The 19,018-nt window shown below is 38.8% G+C and overlaps 1 protein-coding gene across 2 annotated transcripts; it reads left to right on the forward strand.

Moving 5' to 3' along the window:
* Nucleotides 1–1,067: 1,067 nt before the first annotated feature.
* On the forward strand, nt 1,068–18,919 carry txlng (taxilin gamma). Of its 2 annotated transcripts, none has more exons than XM_046386176.1 (11): nt 1,068–1,220; nt 3,651–3,759; nt 7,897–8,044; nt 9,073–9,164; nt 12,394–12,564; nt 12,840–13,034; nt 13,279–13,398; nt 13,597–13,671; nt 14,236–14,328; nt 14,427–14,522; nt 15,585–18,919. In XM_046386176.1, exons 2-11 carry the CDS (start codon nt 3,667–3,669, stop codon nt 15,954–15,956), a joined length of 1,455 nt encoding a protein of 484 aa, XP_046242132.1. In that variant the 5' UTR covers nt 1,068–1,220; nt 3,651–3,666; the 3' UTR covers nt 15,957–18,919. The 2 variants fall into 2 exon arrangements, with proteins under 2 accessions (XP_046242132.1, XP_046242212.1); XM_046386256.1 differs by lacking the exon at nt 1,068–1,220 and adding an exon at nt 2,282–2,305.
* Nucleotides 18,920–19,018: the final 99 nt, after the last annotated feature.

Here is a 19,018-nt window from a genome sequence, read left to right on the forward strand (position 1 = left end):
TGTAATATATCCGTTATGCAGTATGTTTAACGAGAAAAAGGTGGCAATGTGTTCCATGCCAGAACTGATTTGACATTGTATTTGCCTGTGGATTGCGTAAGTGCAAGGACAAGAATGTCCATTTAAACTGGTTATAGCTACTACTTGACTATACTGTGTAAACACACCCATTACCCAGCTGTACCAATATACTGTAGCACACCCTCTACAGTAATGTCAGCCTTCCATTTGTGGAATCGCTAAAATTAATGTTATATTAATTGTCTGTTGGACATGTCATTGTTTGTTTTGCTTTTGAGTTATTATTCAGTTATTTAGTTATTATTCTAATCATAATCCAACTATCCATATTGTATTTAAAATTCTCATTGCTGTTAATACTACTTACCTGAGAAAACAGAACGAACAACGTGGGAATTTGTAGCCATCTGTTTTCGGAAACATACTTGATGATGTTAACATTACAGGATGGTGGCTAAGATAATTGATTTTGTAGGCTAGTTGTTGTTGTTGGGATTGGGTATGAAGTGGCCGTCGTTTTCCTTCCTCTCTGACGTCCCTAAAAAAGAGGAACTTGGTTTGATGCACCAAGTTAGTGAGATTACTACCAAAATTACAACGATGTCGCCTTCAAATTAAAAGCAGGAAAAATATCAATTTGATGGCACGTGCACAGGAATGTTGCACATCCTATTGTACTATAGATATATAATGCAATATACTTAATTATATACTTGCAATATACTTATATACTTAATTTCAGTTTGGAATATTTACATCACAGACTAGAGAGGCAAAGTGAATTATCGTAGTTGTTGTCAATAGAAGTATTTTTAGCATTATTAATAGTATTAGTATTAAATTAAAAATTAAATACAATCATTGACATAGAGTAAATCTGTGATTTGCAAAAGAGGAGAAAATACGATAAAAAAATGACATCTATTCTGTAGACTGCTTAAGAGACAGACTAAGAAAACAGACTCACGGTGTAGGTAAAAATGGCTGTAATAAAGTTTCAGACGACTGGACATTAGTACGGGCGTTTTATGAAAGAAGTGTAAATAATGGGATTATGTTTAATCGTCGAATCTGACTTTGGAACACGGCTGTGGTTATATTTTGAAGAGATTCAACCGGACGTTTTACTTGTTATCCGACAGTCCGAGCTAGCTTTATAGCCGTGTCCTGCTTACATCCATTCGACAGTGAAAACACAGGTAAATGCTCTAGGAAATTAACTAACGTATTTACTTAACTGGTACTATATCGTGCTGATTTTACGTAATTTCAACGTAGTATGTGATCTGGCACTATTAGCATGAGCATGTGGCTTCTCTATTTATTATTACACATTTTGTATTTGCCGAAGTAAAGTTCACTTACAATGTTAGTTAGCAGGGCTAACCACCGACTAGCTGTTACCCCAAGATTAGCATGGCTAACAATAGCAAACCTACGTTAGCTTACGTTAGAAATTTGCTTTACACTTCCACGTCTAACTTGCGTCGATTACTAGCTCTGGTCTTTGTCACTTAAGGAAACACCTGGTATGTGTGACATGCTGAAATGTCAACTGCAGTTTAGCTAAGTAGTTAACATGGCTAGGAACCGTACCCGCCGTACTGCCCTGAGCCGACAGAACGTCACACCAGACTCTCTACACAGTCTCGACGGTTTACTTGTACCTTGTTGATCTTCAAAACCACGCTGCTAATATTACGTTTCTCAAGACTATTTTAAATGTAGAGCGAACTATCTTTCAATTCGGTTCGGTTGGTGTCTTTCTGTTGATGCGCATTTCTGTGTTTTTAAACTTTTTGAAGTTGGTTAGCTACCTAATAGTTCCAGAGACCAACATAAGTTTTTCAAGCAGCTTTACTTTTAAACATCGCACATTATGGACCACATACATGTTGTGCACCTAAGACAGCTTTTGGGTCCTCTGAGAGGAGATAGTCCTCATATTAACGTAACATTAAGTTAGCAACATAGCAAACGTTATAACTGCTAGGTAAAATAACATGTTTTGCCTGTTTGGCGGTGATTAGTCGTGCAGGAAGCTACCGCGAAGATAGCTCTGATACAGCAAGGCACGTTGGGGATCTTTTCTCTTAAAATGCGAAGGATTTATAATACATATGCAGCGTTTACTACAGTCACATACTAACATTCACAACAGCTACACTGACATGCCGTTATGATTGTTTGATAGCCCACTCCCGGTTAACGTTAATAACTTAAAAGTCAACATTGTTCCTTCATGTTAGCTTGCAGCATGCATATACAGCAGTCAGCCGACAAGGTACGTTGGCTACCTTGTCTTACTGACTTGTCAATGTAAACCCGTCTGTGTTACTCCACTCTCTTAACGTTATGGAGCTTTTGTTTAGTGTTAAATGTCTGGCCATCTTGAGACCTGTTGGAATGTGGATATGTTGCTGAAGTAACGACTAACTAGCTAACTTAGGATGGGCGACTGTAGGCCTGAGACGACTGACGTGTTTGTTAATGCTGTTGTAACTTTCACACGTGGTTGACAAGGTTTGTTGCATTATTTAGACAGTACTAAAAGGATAAGGGTATTTCTCTGAATCGGACAACAGGCGACAGCTAAAACAACTGTAAAAAGCTAAGGAAATTTTCATACAAGATGCGATTTGACACTATTGACACTGTAGCCATAGCTGGGAATCTATTCTGTCTGTAGCCCCGGTGTTGTTAGCCTGTAACAACACAGATGTGTTGCCATCCAGTCTTCGGCTCCATGTACAGATTTTATTTACTCAGCTGTCAGACAGAGACAACAGTTTATACTAGAGCAGTATGGAACTGGCTTCTGCAAACAAAATATAATAGATCAAAAGTTAGTCTCTCTCCATAATATAATTTAACAGTTGGTAGCACCTGGGTACGCAGCCCACAGATGATTTGTTTAAGATGATTTGATTGAGCTGCGGTTAAGATTCTTTTTTTATTATTAAAAATGTAAAAAATATCAATTATTTTGTTGACTCCGTAAGATGAGAGATTCCTAAAGATTGTCCCAGTTCTGGATCCACTCTCAAGGTGGACTTGAGGTGGACTGCTATAATTTTAACTTAATACAACAAAGTTGTTACATACAAAGGCATTATTTTAAGTTACTGCATCCTGACCAGACTGAATCTAGCTAGCAAATTTGACACGCAAACCCAATCTGATATCTGAATGCATTACTGACCCTTAGTTCGCTAGGCTGATGCTGCAGATTTGCTACACTCTCTCTTCCTCTATTACCAGTGGGCATTGCAGAGCTGCTTGGAAGACATAAACACAGACAGGGAGAGAGAGAACTGATCTGAAAATAACCAAACTTGACCAAGCCTGACAGGTTTAAAATATTGCCGTGATAATAACTTTTTTTTTGTCTGATATCCTTACAGATATATTATTAAAACTGAGTTTCTGGATCCTACATTACTGTCTCGCTAGTACCTGAAGCTGCATACCTACACGATAACAGGCCCTGTGCTTTTTATTGTCATTGTATATGCAAACTAATAGGTAGTCTCAATGTGACTCCTAAGTTGTTACTAGACACAAATCTTTGTTCATGCAATAATATCATTGATATTTCATAACAATTTTGTTTTACTATGAATTTCTAGCTTGTGATCAGGACTGATGGAGACAACAGAAGTTTGTGAGATTGACGTGCCCACCAGAACAATAGTGGGAGGCAGTGATTCTCCGCCTGACCTGGACAGCCCGTGTCAGGTAAATGCATCAACATGTTTTTTTTATGTGTGATGTTTTGTGGATATTCTTTTATATGTTATCAATACCAGTAAGTCCCGTAAGTTAAAAATTGCAGTGGATATGCTACAACTGTTCTAAACTCTAAACAGGGCTCCAGACTAACTTTTTCCACTAGCTGCCTTGGTGCTCCCTACTGAAAATTGAGCTGCAGCACATTATTTAGGAGTAAAATTTAAGGTTGTAAAATGAACAACTAGCGCTAGGTTATATATTTTATTCAGTTCTGTACTTACATTATCCTAAATATTTTCAACTATGTTCAAACCCACGGAAATCTTTATTCAGGGTAACAGTGCTTGTCATTTGGTTGCTTGTCACTATAAATTCCAGGGGAGAGTCAGAGAGTGTGGAGCAGAGTTGGCAAAGTCACCAAATGTAATATTAATAAAACATCACCTAAATAAAGTCCAATTTGGCAATAATGGTTGTTTAACCAACAGCTTCCATGATCCCACAGTATGTACTCCTTTTGCTTTTCATTAGAGACTCTTAGAAACAGAAACTACATACTGTGTGTTTAAATCAACCTGCAAAGCAACACACTCATGTTTATTCTGTCTCACCTGTGTTACTGATAAAAGCTTTGGTAATAAATAGACAGTTTACAGAAATAACAATACATTTGAAAGGAAAAAGTAGCAAAGTCAAGTAGTGCTTTAAGTGAAAGTCAATTTCCATGACTTTTTAAAAAGGGGCTGCAGCACCTCTTAAAATCAAATAAGATGAGATAATCCTTTATTGGTCCCCATAAGTAAAATTCGAGTATCGCAGCATCTAAGGACAGAATAAGTACAAGAACGAACAAGTAGCAAAAAATAGGATCGAGAGACGGGCATGCTATCTCTGACTAAAGAGATTAAAGAATTTCCCCTTGGGGATAAATAAAGGAATTCTGATTGTGATTCTGACACCACTAACTATTTTCCTATCTGCACAATGGCTTGTTTTCTCGCGATCTGGTACAGTTGCTTTGGCCTAAAGATAACCACCCTGTCTCATTTGCATATTAGAGATGGAAATAAATAGAGCCATGAAATAAATGTGGCATTGTGAAATAAAAGTGTCATGAAATAAATAAATGTGGCATTATGAAATAAAGGTCCCGTGAAATAAATAAACGCAGTCTTATGAAAAACATCATTTTGAAATAAATATATCTTATGTATCATTTAAGTATCGATATCAAAATGTGCCCATGTGCAGTAGTCATATTGCAGTACATGCAATTATAAGTAAAGCAAATAAACTCAAACATGTAATGCTACAACATTTTTGCTGCTTGACACAAAAGGAAAACTCTCAAGGTTTACATTTTGTATGACTAATTAAGAAAAATCTGTGCATCTCTTAAGCGTTTTTTTCTGCCACAGAAATTTAGCTTAGCATTTAACAATTTTAAATGTTGTTTGCAGCGCACAAGTGTATTCGTAAAATTTTATTAAGATTCAAAGATTTTTATTGTCAGTTCTCATGTTTCTCTCTCACCTTAGTGCTAATGCCATATAATTAAATAAAAAAATGAGAGAAAGATAACAATATAAAATAGGAATATAAAAGCAATGTAAATATAATAGCAATATAAAAATCTAACGCATGTACAGTAGTGGCAGTAGTGTAAATACAGTCACACAATGACTGTGCTGAGTCTTTATGTGCAAAACAGCTGAGGTAAAGTCCTTATGTAAGTGGACGAGTTACAGTCCAGGGACAGGGGACAGAGGGGGGAGGTAGTGGACTGTGGACAGTTCAGCATCCTGACAGCCTGGTGGATGAAGCTGTTCAACAGCCTTGTGGAGCGGGCTTGAAGGCTCTGGTACTTTTTCCCTGAGGGCAAGGAATGCAGACTCGCTTCCAGTTAATGTCATTGATTTTTCTAAAACAAATTCATGTGAAAACTTCATTAAATTCATGGGACCTTGCAGAGTCCTCTACTCCAAGTACTGTTTTAGTTATGAATTTCTGTTTAATCGTCAGAGCTGAATTTCATCTTTTTTTTTTTTTTTGGATTCTTTGCATATACATTCTAAATCTCAACAAATGCTTATTTTTCACTGGACTGGTTTGAAATTTTTTCTGAACAAGAAGAAAAATTTTCAGCATGTCTTTGTGTATGGTAATAGTTTTTGCAGAATGTTACACAGTAATCAGTTTAATAAGAGTTAATATTTCTTACATGAACAAACAATCTTTAATTTTTAAAAATTATTATCTCCTGTAGTTCTCACTTTCTTACAGGGTGGTTGGTTGCTTGCATTGTTCAGTAGTGGATGAATGTGATCAAATCTCCATGACATTGCTACCCCCTCCTTGTTGATATAGGATCTGATCGCCAGTCAGCACAAATCTTAACACAGCATTATCACATCGTCAAGTTATTTGGTGCTGCATTAAAAATTGAGTGCCGTGAGTCTGGCTAGATATGTCTTCAGAAAGGCCTTTTCAGATATTTTGACTGTTAATTACAGATATAGAAAAGTTGTTGTTTTTTGTTGTTGTCTTAATCATCAATATTTTTTGAAAATGTCTTTTTTCTGAATTTCACTGGTAGTAATATGACATTCAGTGGATAAGTAGATACCTGTACTATGTTGACTTCAAGTCTTTTTTTTACATTTGTGTCATAACTGATGAATCAGTTTTTAATTGGATTCAGGAAATTTGCAGGTCACAACTACACTAATGGAAAGTTCACAACTCCGGGTCCTGTGCAACGTTTCTTCCTGTTAAAAGGGGGGTTTTTCCTTGCCACTGTCTGTTTGCTTGGGGGTTCAGGCTCTGGGTTTCTGCAAAGCACCTACAGACAATTTTGATTGTATAAGGTGCTATATAAATAAAACTGAATTGAACTGAAGTTTGGCTGACTCGATGGTGTCCGAAATGACCGTTATGAAATTGAGAAATGATATGTGTGTTGAGTTAAAGAACTCATATTTATATCGTCATCTTGTGTTTAATAAACAAGCCAATGCCATTGCAAGCTATAATTTGCAAAATATTCATCTTCCTAAGGGAAATAAACAGTCAAATTGTGCCTATTGTACCTTTAAAAAGGTATAATAGGTAACAATTTCCTCAAAAAAGACACAAAAGACCATGAAAAACAACAAATAACAACAAAAAAGCACATCACTTATGAATGTCTAGAGGTGTGTGTTGTACCTGTATTTTCTTGTTTTCTTAGTACTTTGCTGTGTTGGGTCATTTGTGGGTGTCGGCCATTGTTCAGCACTGTGTAGCCTCCAGACAATAACAAAGCAAGGCTGGGACTCCATAAAATCATTGCACCCAGGTTACAGCTGTCTCTGTCTCTCCATGGTCTCTCTCCTCTGCCCGCTCGGTCTGTCTGACAGAGCTGCAGGTCTGTCTGATCAAACCTGCAGTTCAAGTGTGTTAACACAAAATCCTTAGGGTTGTGCAGAGGTTTGAGTGGGTTTGTATTTTAGAACGCCGTCACTGTTAAACAATCAGAATTCTGTGATTCACAGCTTTGCTAACCGCAGCATACTCAGCCACCTCTGCCCTCGCACTTGGCTGTTAAGCGGTGGAGGAGTGGCAAACTGAATTGTGTGTTTACGAACAGCAACCATGATATTTGGCACATTATGCCTTTTAAAAATTTCTTTCTTTAGCAAGCCAATAACTGATTATTTTGCTGCCCCCACAAAAATAAAATTGACACTCTCAGAAATGAACAATCTTCGACTTAATCAGAAATTGGAAAACTGTTGCACTGAACATGTAAGTCAAAGTAATAAATACCCAAGTAACACAAGTAAATAAATTTGGATCATTGAACATGAAGCCCAGTGTAATAAATACCTAATCAAACTAACCAAAAAAATGTAGGTTGTTGTTTGAGCTGTCATCTTCCCTTAAAGTCAGTAATTCCAGTTGAAACGTGATGGATGCTGTGTAGCCATCGGCCACTGTTGGAAAAAAGTTTCAGTGATACTGACACCATTTGATTGGTATCCCTCTGTAAAGCCCAGTTTCTTTAGTGAAACTGCGGTGAGAAAAACCTGGGTGAAAGAGCTCTTCAGTGAGAAGTTATAGGTGCTTTGTACTCACTTTGTGTGTGTGTGTGTTTTTAATCAGGAGGAGGTTGCAGAGTTTGGTTTGAGTTTGGGCTGTGCAGAGGAGGAGAGGGGGGAAACTCCAGGCAGGGAGGACAGCCCCAGTGATCTGGTGGAGGCTGAGCTCGATCCTGGAGGAGACCCGAAGTCAGGAGAGGAAAAGGCGTTTGGTAGGAACCCTATGCATTTACAAACACTAAACACTAAAAGACAGAATGGAATTTTTACATGTCGGTCTCATGTATAAATGAACACCCACATTTCATATTTCTGTTAAATTCACATCAGTTTTACCAGGTCAGATCGTAAACATTCACTGCAGTAAATTTGCCACTTAACTGCCATTGTGGGGCAATAATTCTTAGAATAATGTTCTTGGTATGCTTATTTGTACATTTTTGTTGAGCATATCTAAATGGTTATAATTCCCTTTTCACTCCTGTTTGTTTCTATTGACAGTCTTACATCACTTTTACAATACTTTTTTGGAAATGAAATTTTGCAGGTCAGCTCATCAGTTTAAACACACTGAATGATTTATAAAGAGTATACACTGGTGCAAGACTGAGATAATCTATATTGGCTCTAGATTAATTACTGTAATTTCTGGACTATAAGCTGCTACTTTCTTCACACACTTTGAACCCTGTTTAAACAATGATGTGGCTAATTAATGGATTTTGCCTCAAGGCAAAAGTGACATTGAGAGCGACAACGAAAGAGAGACTGACAACGTGGACACCTGCAGCTTAAAGACAATTGTGGCCTATATATGTACAAGCTTTCTTCTTTTTAAATTTAGTGGGTGCCGCTTATATTCAGGTGCGCTCAATAGTCTGGAAATTACAGTAATCAGATTCCGAGCACTTATAAGCTTTTCATTTAGCTGTTAAAGTGTAACAACAATATCAAAGCAGGGAATGTTGTTTTCTGCTTCAAATAATACTTACAGGTTAGTTTTGAAGGACATGCCAACTTTCTGTAAGAATGCAAATAACTTTTAATATCCAGCCAACACAAAATGTGGAATAGGTTAAATGAGCTAGCAAAATGTTAAATCACAGTATGTCAGCCTCTGTGTCTGGCGATGGAAATTGCTCATTGGTCTTTTACTTGAATGAAATGTCCACCAGTGCTGTACATTGAGTGTATCCCTGTAAATTTAGTTTTTCCCATTGTCTTGTGGTTTATGTTTCAGGGAAGGAGGTTATTCTTTTGATGCAGGCACTGAACACCTTAGCCACTCCTGAGGAGAAACTGGCTGCTTTGTGCAAGAAGTATGCAGACCTGGTAGGTATCTTCATTTGATCAAGCAGAATTGTCTAACCACCTGCTCAACCTCCTGGATAGGGTAGTTTAAAGGAAATGCTATGCAAAAGGGTCAGTTTTTACCTTCACACCGTGATGTTTTCTCAAATGTAACCAAGTGGCTTTGTTGCCTAACCAAACTGTGAGAGGAGGAGAGAGGCTTGTCACAGGATAAAAACCCTGAAATTTGGTGCATTTTGGATACCAGACCTGTTCAATATTAATAAACTTTAAATAACCAATCAAACAGCACTCTTCACGTTCTGAACAGCTGCTGCACTAGTATGACAATAAATGAAGAAAAAACAAAACAAATCCTCTTTCCTCACGATAGTTTTAACACTATATGAACACAGTTTAAGCTTTTTTAACTTAACTTAACTTAAGGTTTTTGATTTTGCTGGTCCAGTGGTGTTTTATGTAAAACTTGACTAAACCAGCATTGGTGAGGTGTGGGCAGAAATAGCTAGCACCATATGGCTAATAGTATGGCTAACACTTCGTTTTGTGCGAATCCTTTTGTAACGCCTTTTGCTGCCGGTCTAACAACCAGTATTTGAAAAACGTGAGTGAAACCAAATCTTCTTTTAAAAGGTTTACTTAAAAAAACACAAAAGTACACATTACACTACACCCGATATGGCTCGATCAAAAAACTGTGTTGCTTCCAACGTCTCTAGCTGCAGTGCAAGCAATGGCAAAATGACTTATTATTGTCGGGAGCCGAAAATACAGAAATACGATATGAATTCAGATATGAATTCCTATTAAATTATTTTCACCATATTTTAACCTTTTTAACTAACTTATTACTACAAATTAATTAACCCTTAACTGGCTCTTAGAGTTAGTGAGCTCTTAAATATCTCCTGAATGCTTCTTCCACCACTGAAAGTCTCACAATAACACAAACTAATAACCGATTGAGGCAGGGACACTCCAGTAAAATTACTGTTTTTGTTAATGGAGGTTGGTTTTGATTGACTGCCAAGTATCCTGTTCTTGATCAATAATCCACAGATTCCAAAGATTTTTTGTTCCAAAAGTGAACAAAAGATCTGAAACCTGACAAAAAAAAAAAATACGAAACTGTGGAAAAAATCTGAAAACACAAAATCTGCAACTGAATAAAACTGAATAAAAATTATAATTAAACTGAAAAAAAACTTTTTTTGTTGAGTACCATGTTCAAAATTGAAATTTCAACTTTCAATTTCAAGTATTTTTTGTTTTTTTTCTTTTCAAATTAACGCAACGCTTGGCCCTGATTTGGCTCCATAACTATGCTGCTCTCCAAGAGTGAACTCTCCAGTACTTCAGGACAAAGCCTTGCTTTGATCCACTCCCACTGCCCTGTTAAAGTTAGAGAATTATGTGCTTCCTGTTTCTGTTTTATCCAAATTAAAAACCCTCTAGAGATTCAGTGGGCAGAAGCCCTTAATTTTAGTAGCAAGGCTTTTATTGTGAATGTGCAGGAAGATGTTGTGGAAAACGTTTGACTTGTGAAGTTACATACTCAAAATGTACTATAGCTATTGTCATCTTTTCTCAAGTTGCACCAGCCTGAAGTCTTCCTCTGTTCTCATATGAAACAGTAGAAGAAGAAAAGGTTTATGGTGAGCAATACAAACACAGTGTTTTACAGTTGTCCCGATGGGTTGTTGCACCACTACACTCACACATAAGCTCAGCAGGAGCCCAATCCTAGCACAGCCACATGCAAATACAGATGATGACCATCCACTGCTCAGGCAAAATTCCCATCAAAGTTTACCAAATTTAAACTCTACACACAATGAGTGAAGATGCAGATTTACTCATGTGCTTGTCTAATTTTGAGCTTTTGTGACCATACCCTGAAAACGAGGTTGACACGTCACTTCCTGTGGATTGGTTAGCCCCACAAACATAAAATAGCTAAAATAAACACAAAGTGCAGTTTATTCAGTGTAAACTGGATAATCTGGATATTAGAGTTTATTCTCTTTTTAAATCATTGTGGAACTTCCAGTTAATATTTGTGCCTGAGGTTTCCTGGGTCTAGTGTTTCACAGTATACTGATACTATAATCACTCCAGTCCTTGCAGACATAATGGGCTTTGCCATGGCTTTTCTGTTATGTAGGTTTCAGTTTTCACCATGACAAAAGGTGAGGCATGACTGCAACTACAAGTGTTCCTGACATTGTCTGTGTTTTTTTTGACAAAGCAGACGCACATAGCGAAATGGCATTAATTTACTTAGATAAACAGTGGTTAGGAAAAGCACATTGACACCACAAAGCCTGTCTGTAAACAATGTTTTAAACCCACACAGACCAAGAAAGCTAATACATCTGACTTGGCAAAGCATCTCACTGACAGACATGCAGACCTGTTCAAGGAATTAAAAGAATGACATGTTAGCCAGTGTGACTGATAGCATCATTACATACCCTCAAATTAAAGACTAACAAGGTGATTGATTTATTCTTCTTGTCCTTTTTCTTCACCATCAGATATTATCAGGGCACTTAAGGGCAATGATAACTAACTAATCGGGGTTTAGCTTTTTAGCTGAGGCTAACATCTCTACATGCAAATGCAAATGTACCACTGGTAAAGTTAACTTTACCATGACTTTAAAGCTGCTATAAATCAGATGTTTACAAAACAGTTTTAAATGATCAACATATACTTAATCAGTACTTGTGATGGTAATCATAGCATGCACATGTCTTGAATTTCCCTGGGGATCAATAAAGTATCTATCTACATTTCTGTCAGTAGTTATAATTATCATCATAATTACTCTGCAGTTTATCTTCTGAATTAATTGTTTGGTCCATGGATGTCGGAAAATAGAAAAAAATTGCTGTCCAAGAGGCCAAGTTGATGCTTTTAAACTGCTTGTTTTGACTGACCAGCAGACCAAAACCTAACGATATTTTGATGTCTATCATTAGAGACAAAGAGAACAGAAACCCATTCAATTTTTTATAGAATGGCTTAAATGATTGTTAATGTCTGTCCTCAGGGCAGCAGGTAAACAAATATTCTGAAGATGTTGCAACTGTTTAACTGACTTTTATTGGTTTCTGTATTCAAGTGCAAATGTTATGCATTAATGTAATTTCCCAAATGAATAAAATCTGTTTTTTAATTATTCAAGATACCAAGTTCAACCATAATGCCATCTTTTTGATGCTGATTGTGTCTGTTGTGTGTTCAGCTGGAGGAGAGTCGCTGCATGCAGAAGCGACTGAAAGCCCTGCAGAAGAAGCAGTCTCAGATTGTGAAGGAAAAGATCCACCTGCAGGGGGAGCACAGCAAGGCCATCCTGGCCCGCAGCAAGCTGGAGAGCCTGTGCAGGGAGCTGCAGAGACACAACAAGACACTGAAGGTACACCTTTCGTCTTCTGTCTTGGCTCGACGTTAAACAGCGTAAAACAAACATCCACAAAGTAATTTCATAACATAAGTATGTCACCAGTACATTTGAAATTGTTAGAAAGGCAAGCATGTCTTTGTCCAAGGCACACCTCAGTACTGTCAATCTTCATCTGGTCCTTTCTGGATAAAGCCTCTGATAAAGAGGAACCTTTTTTAAGTTGATTTGTGCAGTACATTACAACTCATTGTTGACCTCCTCTCATTCCCGCTCCCACCACCTGACAGGAGGAAAACGCCCAGCGCTCTAGGGAGTATGAGGAGCAGCGGAAGGAGGCCATGATGCACTTCCAGATGACCTTGAGTGATATTGAGGTGCAGATGGAACAGCATAGCTCCCACAACACCAAGCTGAGGCAAGAGAACATGGAGCTGGCTGAGAAGCTCAAAAAGCTCATTGAGCAGTATGAGCTCAGAGAAGAGGTAAGAATGCTCAAACGCACCTCTTTTAGTTTGCTGAGTTAACCTGTTAACTTCACGAGCTTGTCCTGTCTGGGATAGTGCTGCCTATTAGATCAAACATGATCTGGTGTCTGTTTAAAACATTGCAAGAGCAGACAAGACAACAGAGCTTTAAGTGAAGTTAAGTGGTTAGGATCACTGTTGTTCACAGCAGAGCACACCACACGTCATCCAGTCTAATAGAAGTTTGACGTGTCTCTGGCAGCACATCGACAAGGTGTTCAAACACAAGGAGCTGCAGCAGCAGCTGATGGACACCAAGCTGCAGAGAATCACTGAGATGATGAAAGAAGTCGAGGAGAAGCAGCAGAGAGAGAGAGACTTTGTGAGTACATCGTTAGAGCCTGTTCTCTTTCTGATGATCTCTTCTAGAGTTCATTGCCCATAGCACTCAGTAGTAAATAGCCTGTAGTTAAAAGAAATAAAACCCTAGATATTTGACAGTATTCATGATCGAGTTGGTACTAAAAGTGTGTGGTGTACCTGCGAGAGTGTTAGAACTGACTGTGCTGTGATGCTTCAGCTGCTGAAGGACGCCACGGAGTCCAGGCGTAAGTGTGAGCTGATGAAGGAACAAGAAACACAGCTCAAACAACAGGTAAGGTAACACGCACACACACACACACTTTCTTGGTATTCGGACCATGTTGTGGGTGAATACTTAATTCTGATTGGCTGTCAAATCTCAGTATTCAATATTGTCAAACAACTCAACATTGAATATCGTCCTTCAGCGTCTCATCCTCACCACAGGATGGCGACTGTAACACACAAGTTCCAGCTGCTTACACTGCATCAGCTATCACACAGGGGATCGTGTCACATCCCAGTCACTATTCAACTCTCTGCTTTAGGCTGCAGCCAACAATGCTCAGGACTATCATTCTATCTTGACGTTGAGTTTTGGGGACAGTAACATGGCTGAATCGCTATGTAGTCCTGTCATTAAACGTACTGTTAAAATATATTTACTGTCTGGCTTTTAATCTTGCAAGCATAATGTTACCTTTGAGTCAATGTGATATATCTCTTGAAAAACTTTCAATTTTGAGTGACGAGTGATGTGTCCAATGAGGTCCACCTCGTCTGGCATTCTCTGTTACGTAAAATCGACCATGTGAAAGATCTGAATGTGACTTCTCACTGCTCCCCTCTCTTTTAGCTCTCCCTTTACATGGATAAGTTTGAGGAGTTTCAGAGCACTCTGGCTAAAAGCAATGAGGTCTTCACCACTTTCAGACAAGAGATGGAGAAGGTGAGGTGCTGTTAATGATTGACTGCTTTCACATTGGCTGGTTTTCTGTGTTTGTCTCACCGATTTCCCTGCTCGCTGTTAACTGTTTGGCTTTCCAGATGACCAAGAAGATTAAGAAGCTGGAGAAGGAAACAACACAGTGGAGGACCAAATGGGAAAGCAACAACCAGGCCCTGCTGCAGATGGCTGAGGAGGTGACTTTTCTGAACCACACCCTTCTCATTTCTTTTGATCACTGTTAGAAAATTAAGAATACGAAAGGATAAAAAGAGCAATTAACCATTTGGAAAATATGCTTAATTGCTTTCCCTCTGAGAGTTAAATGAGCAGCTGGATATCAGGACATGGTTAACCTAATTTAGCATGTGTAACCAACTAGCTTGACTCTGTCCAAACTTAAGCAAATATTTGTGTTAATAAACATCTTTTCAAAATTATTAAACTGTTACGTTAATACAAAAATGATTTTTATAAGTGTATTTACAGCTCAGTTCTCTTGTTTCGTGGTTGTCCCTGGAATTTAAAGAATAACTTTGATTTTATATAATGATGGATAACATTATAACCTCTTAAAGGTGAGGCCCAAAACATCTGGATAACCCCTATCCAGATGGCTGGCTGCAGTAGTCATAAACCCCTTCCCCTCCATGTTAGCAGATGTCCTTTTTCCCCTGTCATTTTCACACTTGTGTATGTTCAGGTGTTCATTTTTTTGGTTTTAATTAGTTATATATTGCTTTAAAAAAGGGAGTAAAATGTCAGTGATTGACAGCTGAACGCAGCTTCTTATTGGGTCAGGCAGGTGTTCAGAAAGGTTATCTCATGACACTTTCCAATTAGAGCAGGACTAGACCAAACTCTTTAATTAAACTGTAAATAGAGAGAGCCCAACATTCCCCCTTGAGCAAGCACTTGGCGACAGTGGCGAGGAAAAACTGCCTTTTAGAAGGCAGAAACCTCGGAGCAGACCCCGGCTCTAGATGGGCGGCCATCTTAGTTCAATCTTTTTATTCTGTCTGCCAAAGTTTCCTTTTTGTCTTGAAAAGGGAATTCAGTTGTGTTCCATTTCCTTTGATTTCTTCTATGCTAACAAAACCCATGAAACAGTTTGACAAGATAGGCTTCATTCAAGGTCTGCTGACTTGCAGTCCAGTTAATCTTACCTCATGGTGGTCCGTTTTCTACTTCTTCCCAGCTGTTCTTTCAAAGGTGAAAAGTGAACAGTGGTGCTCATGAAAAAATGTGTTGTATTTTAGAAAACTCTGCGTGATGGACACTTCAAGGCCCTGCAGGGGAAGCTGGAGCTGCTGGAGAGGCTGTGCAGAGCTCTGCAGAAAGAGAGGAATGATCTCAACAACCGCCTCAGCCTCCTCCAGAAGGAGGGAGACACAGGGACCACAGCACCTCCTGAAGCACAGCCGCGGGAGCCTTTAGCCAGGGAGGAAGATGAGGAGGAGGAGGAGGACGACGAAGATGAGGAGGGCTTGCCACAGGGTGATAAGCTGGAGACAGAGGGCATCCATCAAGCTCCTAGACCACCTGAACTGGACCCTACTAAGGACAAAACCACTACTGCTACGACAACAGCCAGCCAGCCCGCACAAACCGCAACCGCACAGCAGAACTGAATGAGCCAATACGGCCTGTGTGTAGGTGGGAAGGCTGTGATCGGAGGGCTCCATACCTCAAGCCTAGTTCCATAAGTCACCAGAAAAACATCTTTAATGGAGATAGAGATTTCTTTTTTAATTCTAGACTTGCCTCTCCAGGTCTCTATACAGACACTGAACTCATATCTTTTTGTGTTTTAGTTTAAGTAATGATAATATCAAGGACTCTATTCTAAAACTACCCACGTTTGCAATGGTTGGCGAGCACTTCGTTCTCCATTTTCCACCATATCTTTATTTTCTTTGGAAATTTCCATGCAGTGAAATCGTAGCTGTTCCTTTCTGTCTTCACATGGTCTCTCCCTGTAGTATCACACGCCCCACTGGAAATGTTAGTTTGATTAAATTCAAAAGTGAGTTTATCACATGCATATTGTCACAGATCACACTTTTTTAATATGGCCTTACAGCCAGCATATGATCTTTGGAGGCTGAAAGTGGAAATATGAAGTGGGATGTGGTTTAGAGCAAATGCAAAGTCAGAATTGGACTTATTTGACATTTGTATTGGCCGCAGGGTATTTAATGTTTTTTTAGATCATGTAATATCACAGCATGGATGAGGTGCAGGTTTAGCTGATTGACTTGATCAGAGCCTAGGGCATCTAGGCACAGATGCCTGGGAATCTACGCATCTGTGTGAACTTACCAACATTCACCAGCCGCAGCTGTGGTTGGTTGATTTGCTAGTTTCCAGTTAGCAAGCTACCCTGTCAGCCTGGCCCACACATGCTCTGTCAGCAAGCTAAGCTATGGGTTGTTCTCTATGCTAATGCAAAATAGACAATTCACATTGCTCCTTTCACACCCAATCATGATTCTGTCCCTGTGAACCTGTTCACCTGTGGAAAGTTCCAAACAGGTGTTTAATCGAGCAGTGCACATCTTTCCCAGTCTTTTGTTGTCCCTATCCCGACTCGTGTTGCTGGCCACAATTTCAGAATAAGCATATATTAACAAAAATCAATATATCGTCTTTGTGCTGTTTCAATTGAGTATATGTCGAAAAGGATTCATTATCACATTCTGATTTATTAGTTTTACACAGCGTTTCAACTTTCTGGAATCAGGGTTTTATTTTGTTGTGGTATGTTATGTTAGATTAGGTAAACGGCAGGTAGACGGCGACATGTTCTTGCCTTTGTTCTCAAAATTTTTTGAAAGATCTCCTATTTTTTTATTAATCATTAAACTCATAAAACTGGCTACCTGCTAATAAGAAACTAACAGGAAACTATTGTTCTGAATGTGATTCAGTAACGAAACCCAGTCCAGGTGTGCATTCCGCCTCGTGTAAGTCAGGGGTCTAGCAGAGTTTTGAGTTTAGCAGTATCGTATCAGTTGACATTGTTGGCAGGCTTCTTAAATAAAATGTGACGAAGCTGCTCAGCCCATGTTTATTACATATACACAAGTTGCTTTTCTGTTGGAGTCACAGTCAGTGGGTGTTTACTGCCCCCAAGTGGTTGTCCATTACCATTTTGAATGGAACTCTAGGATATTACTATTAAAACTGACATTATTTCCCACAAGCTTCAAAGAACTTTAACTTTGGTTTGATAGTGTCACCTCCCATTTTTACCTGTTTTTAGGAAATGGTTCTATCTGGTTTTGGGACAATCCAACCCATCCTCCAATCACTAAAATAAGTAACGGAAACTTAAAAATTGTCACATTTATTTTGTTGCGTGCTTCTTAAGCTACGAGACAACTAAAGTGATGTACGAAAGCTTAGCAAATATGCAGAATGTGTTGCATGATTTAAATCTGGATTTCAGCGATCAGTGTTTAATGCACCATGCAATTTGATTTCTATATGCTGAGCTCATCATGGTGTACAGAGGAGGCAAGTCTGGAGTTCTGCCTTCATCCACTGGCAGTTTATTACATCAGAATAATGGACCTTGTAATTTTTGAAACTTTATGCTGGAAGAAAACTGAATGTGATTTTCTAATGCATTTGAATAAAAGATGATTGATTGTCATCAGAGACGCATATATATATAGGAGCTATTGCAATAGCTGCAGTTCTTGTACATGGGGAAACTCATCGGGGCGTGGATTGATTCGGTGAATGTAGGGAATCTGCAGTCAACATTGTCAAGTCAACTTTCACTCACACGTTTAAATTCTCTCTGCATGATTTATTCTCTTTCACGTTTTGTTTTGGAGCACATTTGTCAATTTTTTTTTATTATTTTACCCTGCTTGCTCCAGGCAATAATGTTCTAAAACAGGCCAGGTATCTTGAATAAGCACTTAATGTTTGATGTTAACCCCTCTACAGTTACTTCATCAGCATCCTTCCATCCATTGGCAATCCCAACCCTTTGAGAGGTCACACGTGGTGGAAAAGTGCTTGTTAACTGGACTCCCACAGCAGCGTTTAACCTGTTGTTCCAGCTCGCCGCCTCTTTAAGTGCTTGTCCTTTTTGAACTCAGTATATATTGTATCAGTGAGAATCATGAAGGGGTACTGACAATTCATTCCTCAACAAATATGTACACAAACCCACTGCCTGTTGGTTAGCCCATGTGTGATGGTGTGTAATGTCTTCAAAGACGTCGCCTTGCAGTTGGATTGAGTTTATCTGTGACTGATGTGAACATATACAGGGTCAGATGGCGTGTGTGTGATTTTTCTGTCAGTAGAGGACAGCTTTCGTCACACCCCAAGCCAAGGGAAGACCTTTCAGCATCTGTTTCCTCTTTCTTTGGTATTGCCCCACACTCACTCTCAGGTAATGTCCAAATCTACCTCTGCAGGCGAGACTAACTGTCAAAGATGAGGCATGATTCACCATAGCTTCGGAGAGCTTTTATTTTTACTAAAAAAACGTCCCTACACCCCTCTTTGATTGTACAATGTCCTTATAGTCCTGTCTTGCTTTTTAATAAACATTTTGTAGAACTTGCAATAACAATGGGTTTATTTTATAATAAGTGTCTTGTGTCATTTCCATTTCTTGTGTCAGAGTTAGGCAGGAGGCGTCATGTTTGTTCAGTATTTTCCAGACTGA

The sequence above is a fragment of the Scatophagus argus genome, chromosome 1 (assembly GCF_020382885.2).
Source record: "Scatophagus argus isolate fScaArg1 chromosome 1, fScaArg1.pri, whole genome shotgun sequence".
Classification (NCBI taxonomy): Eukaryota; Metazoa; Chordata; class Actinopteri; family Scatophagidae; genus Scatophagus; species Scatophagus argus.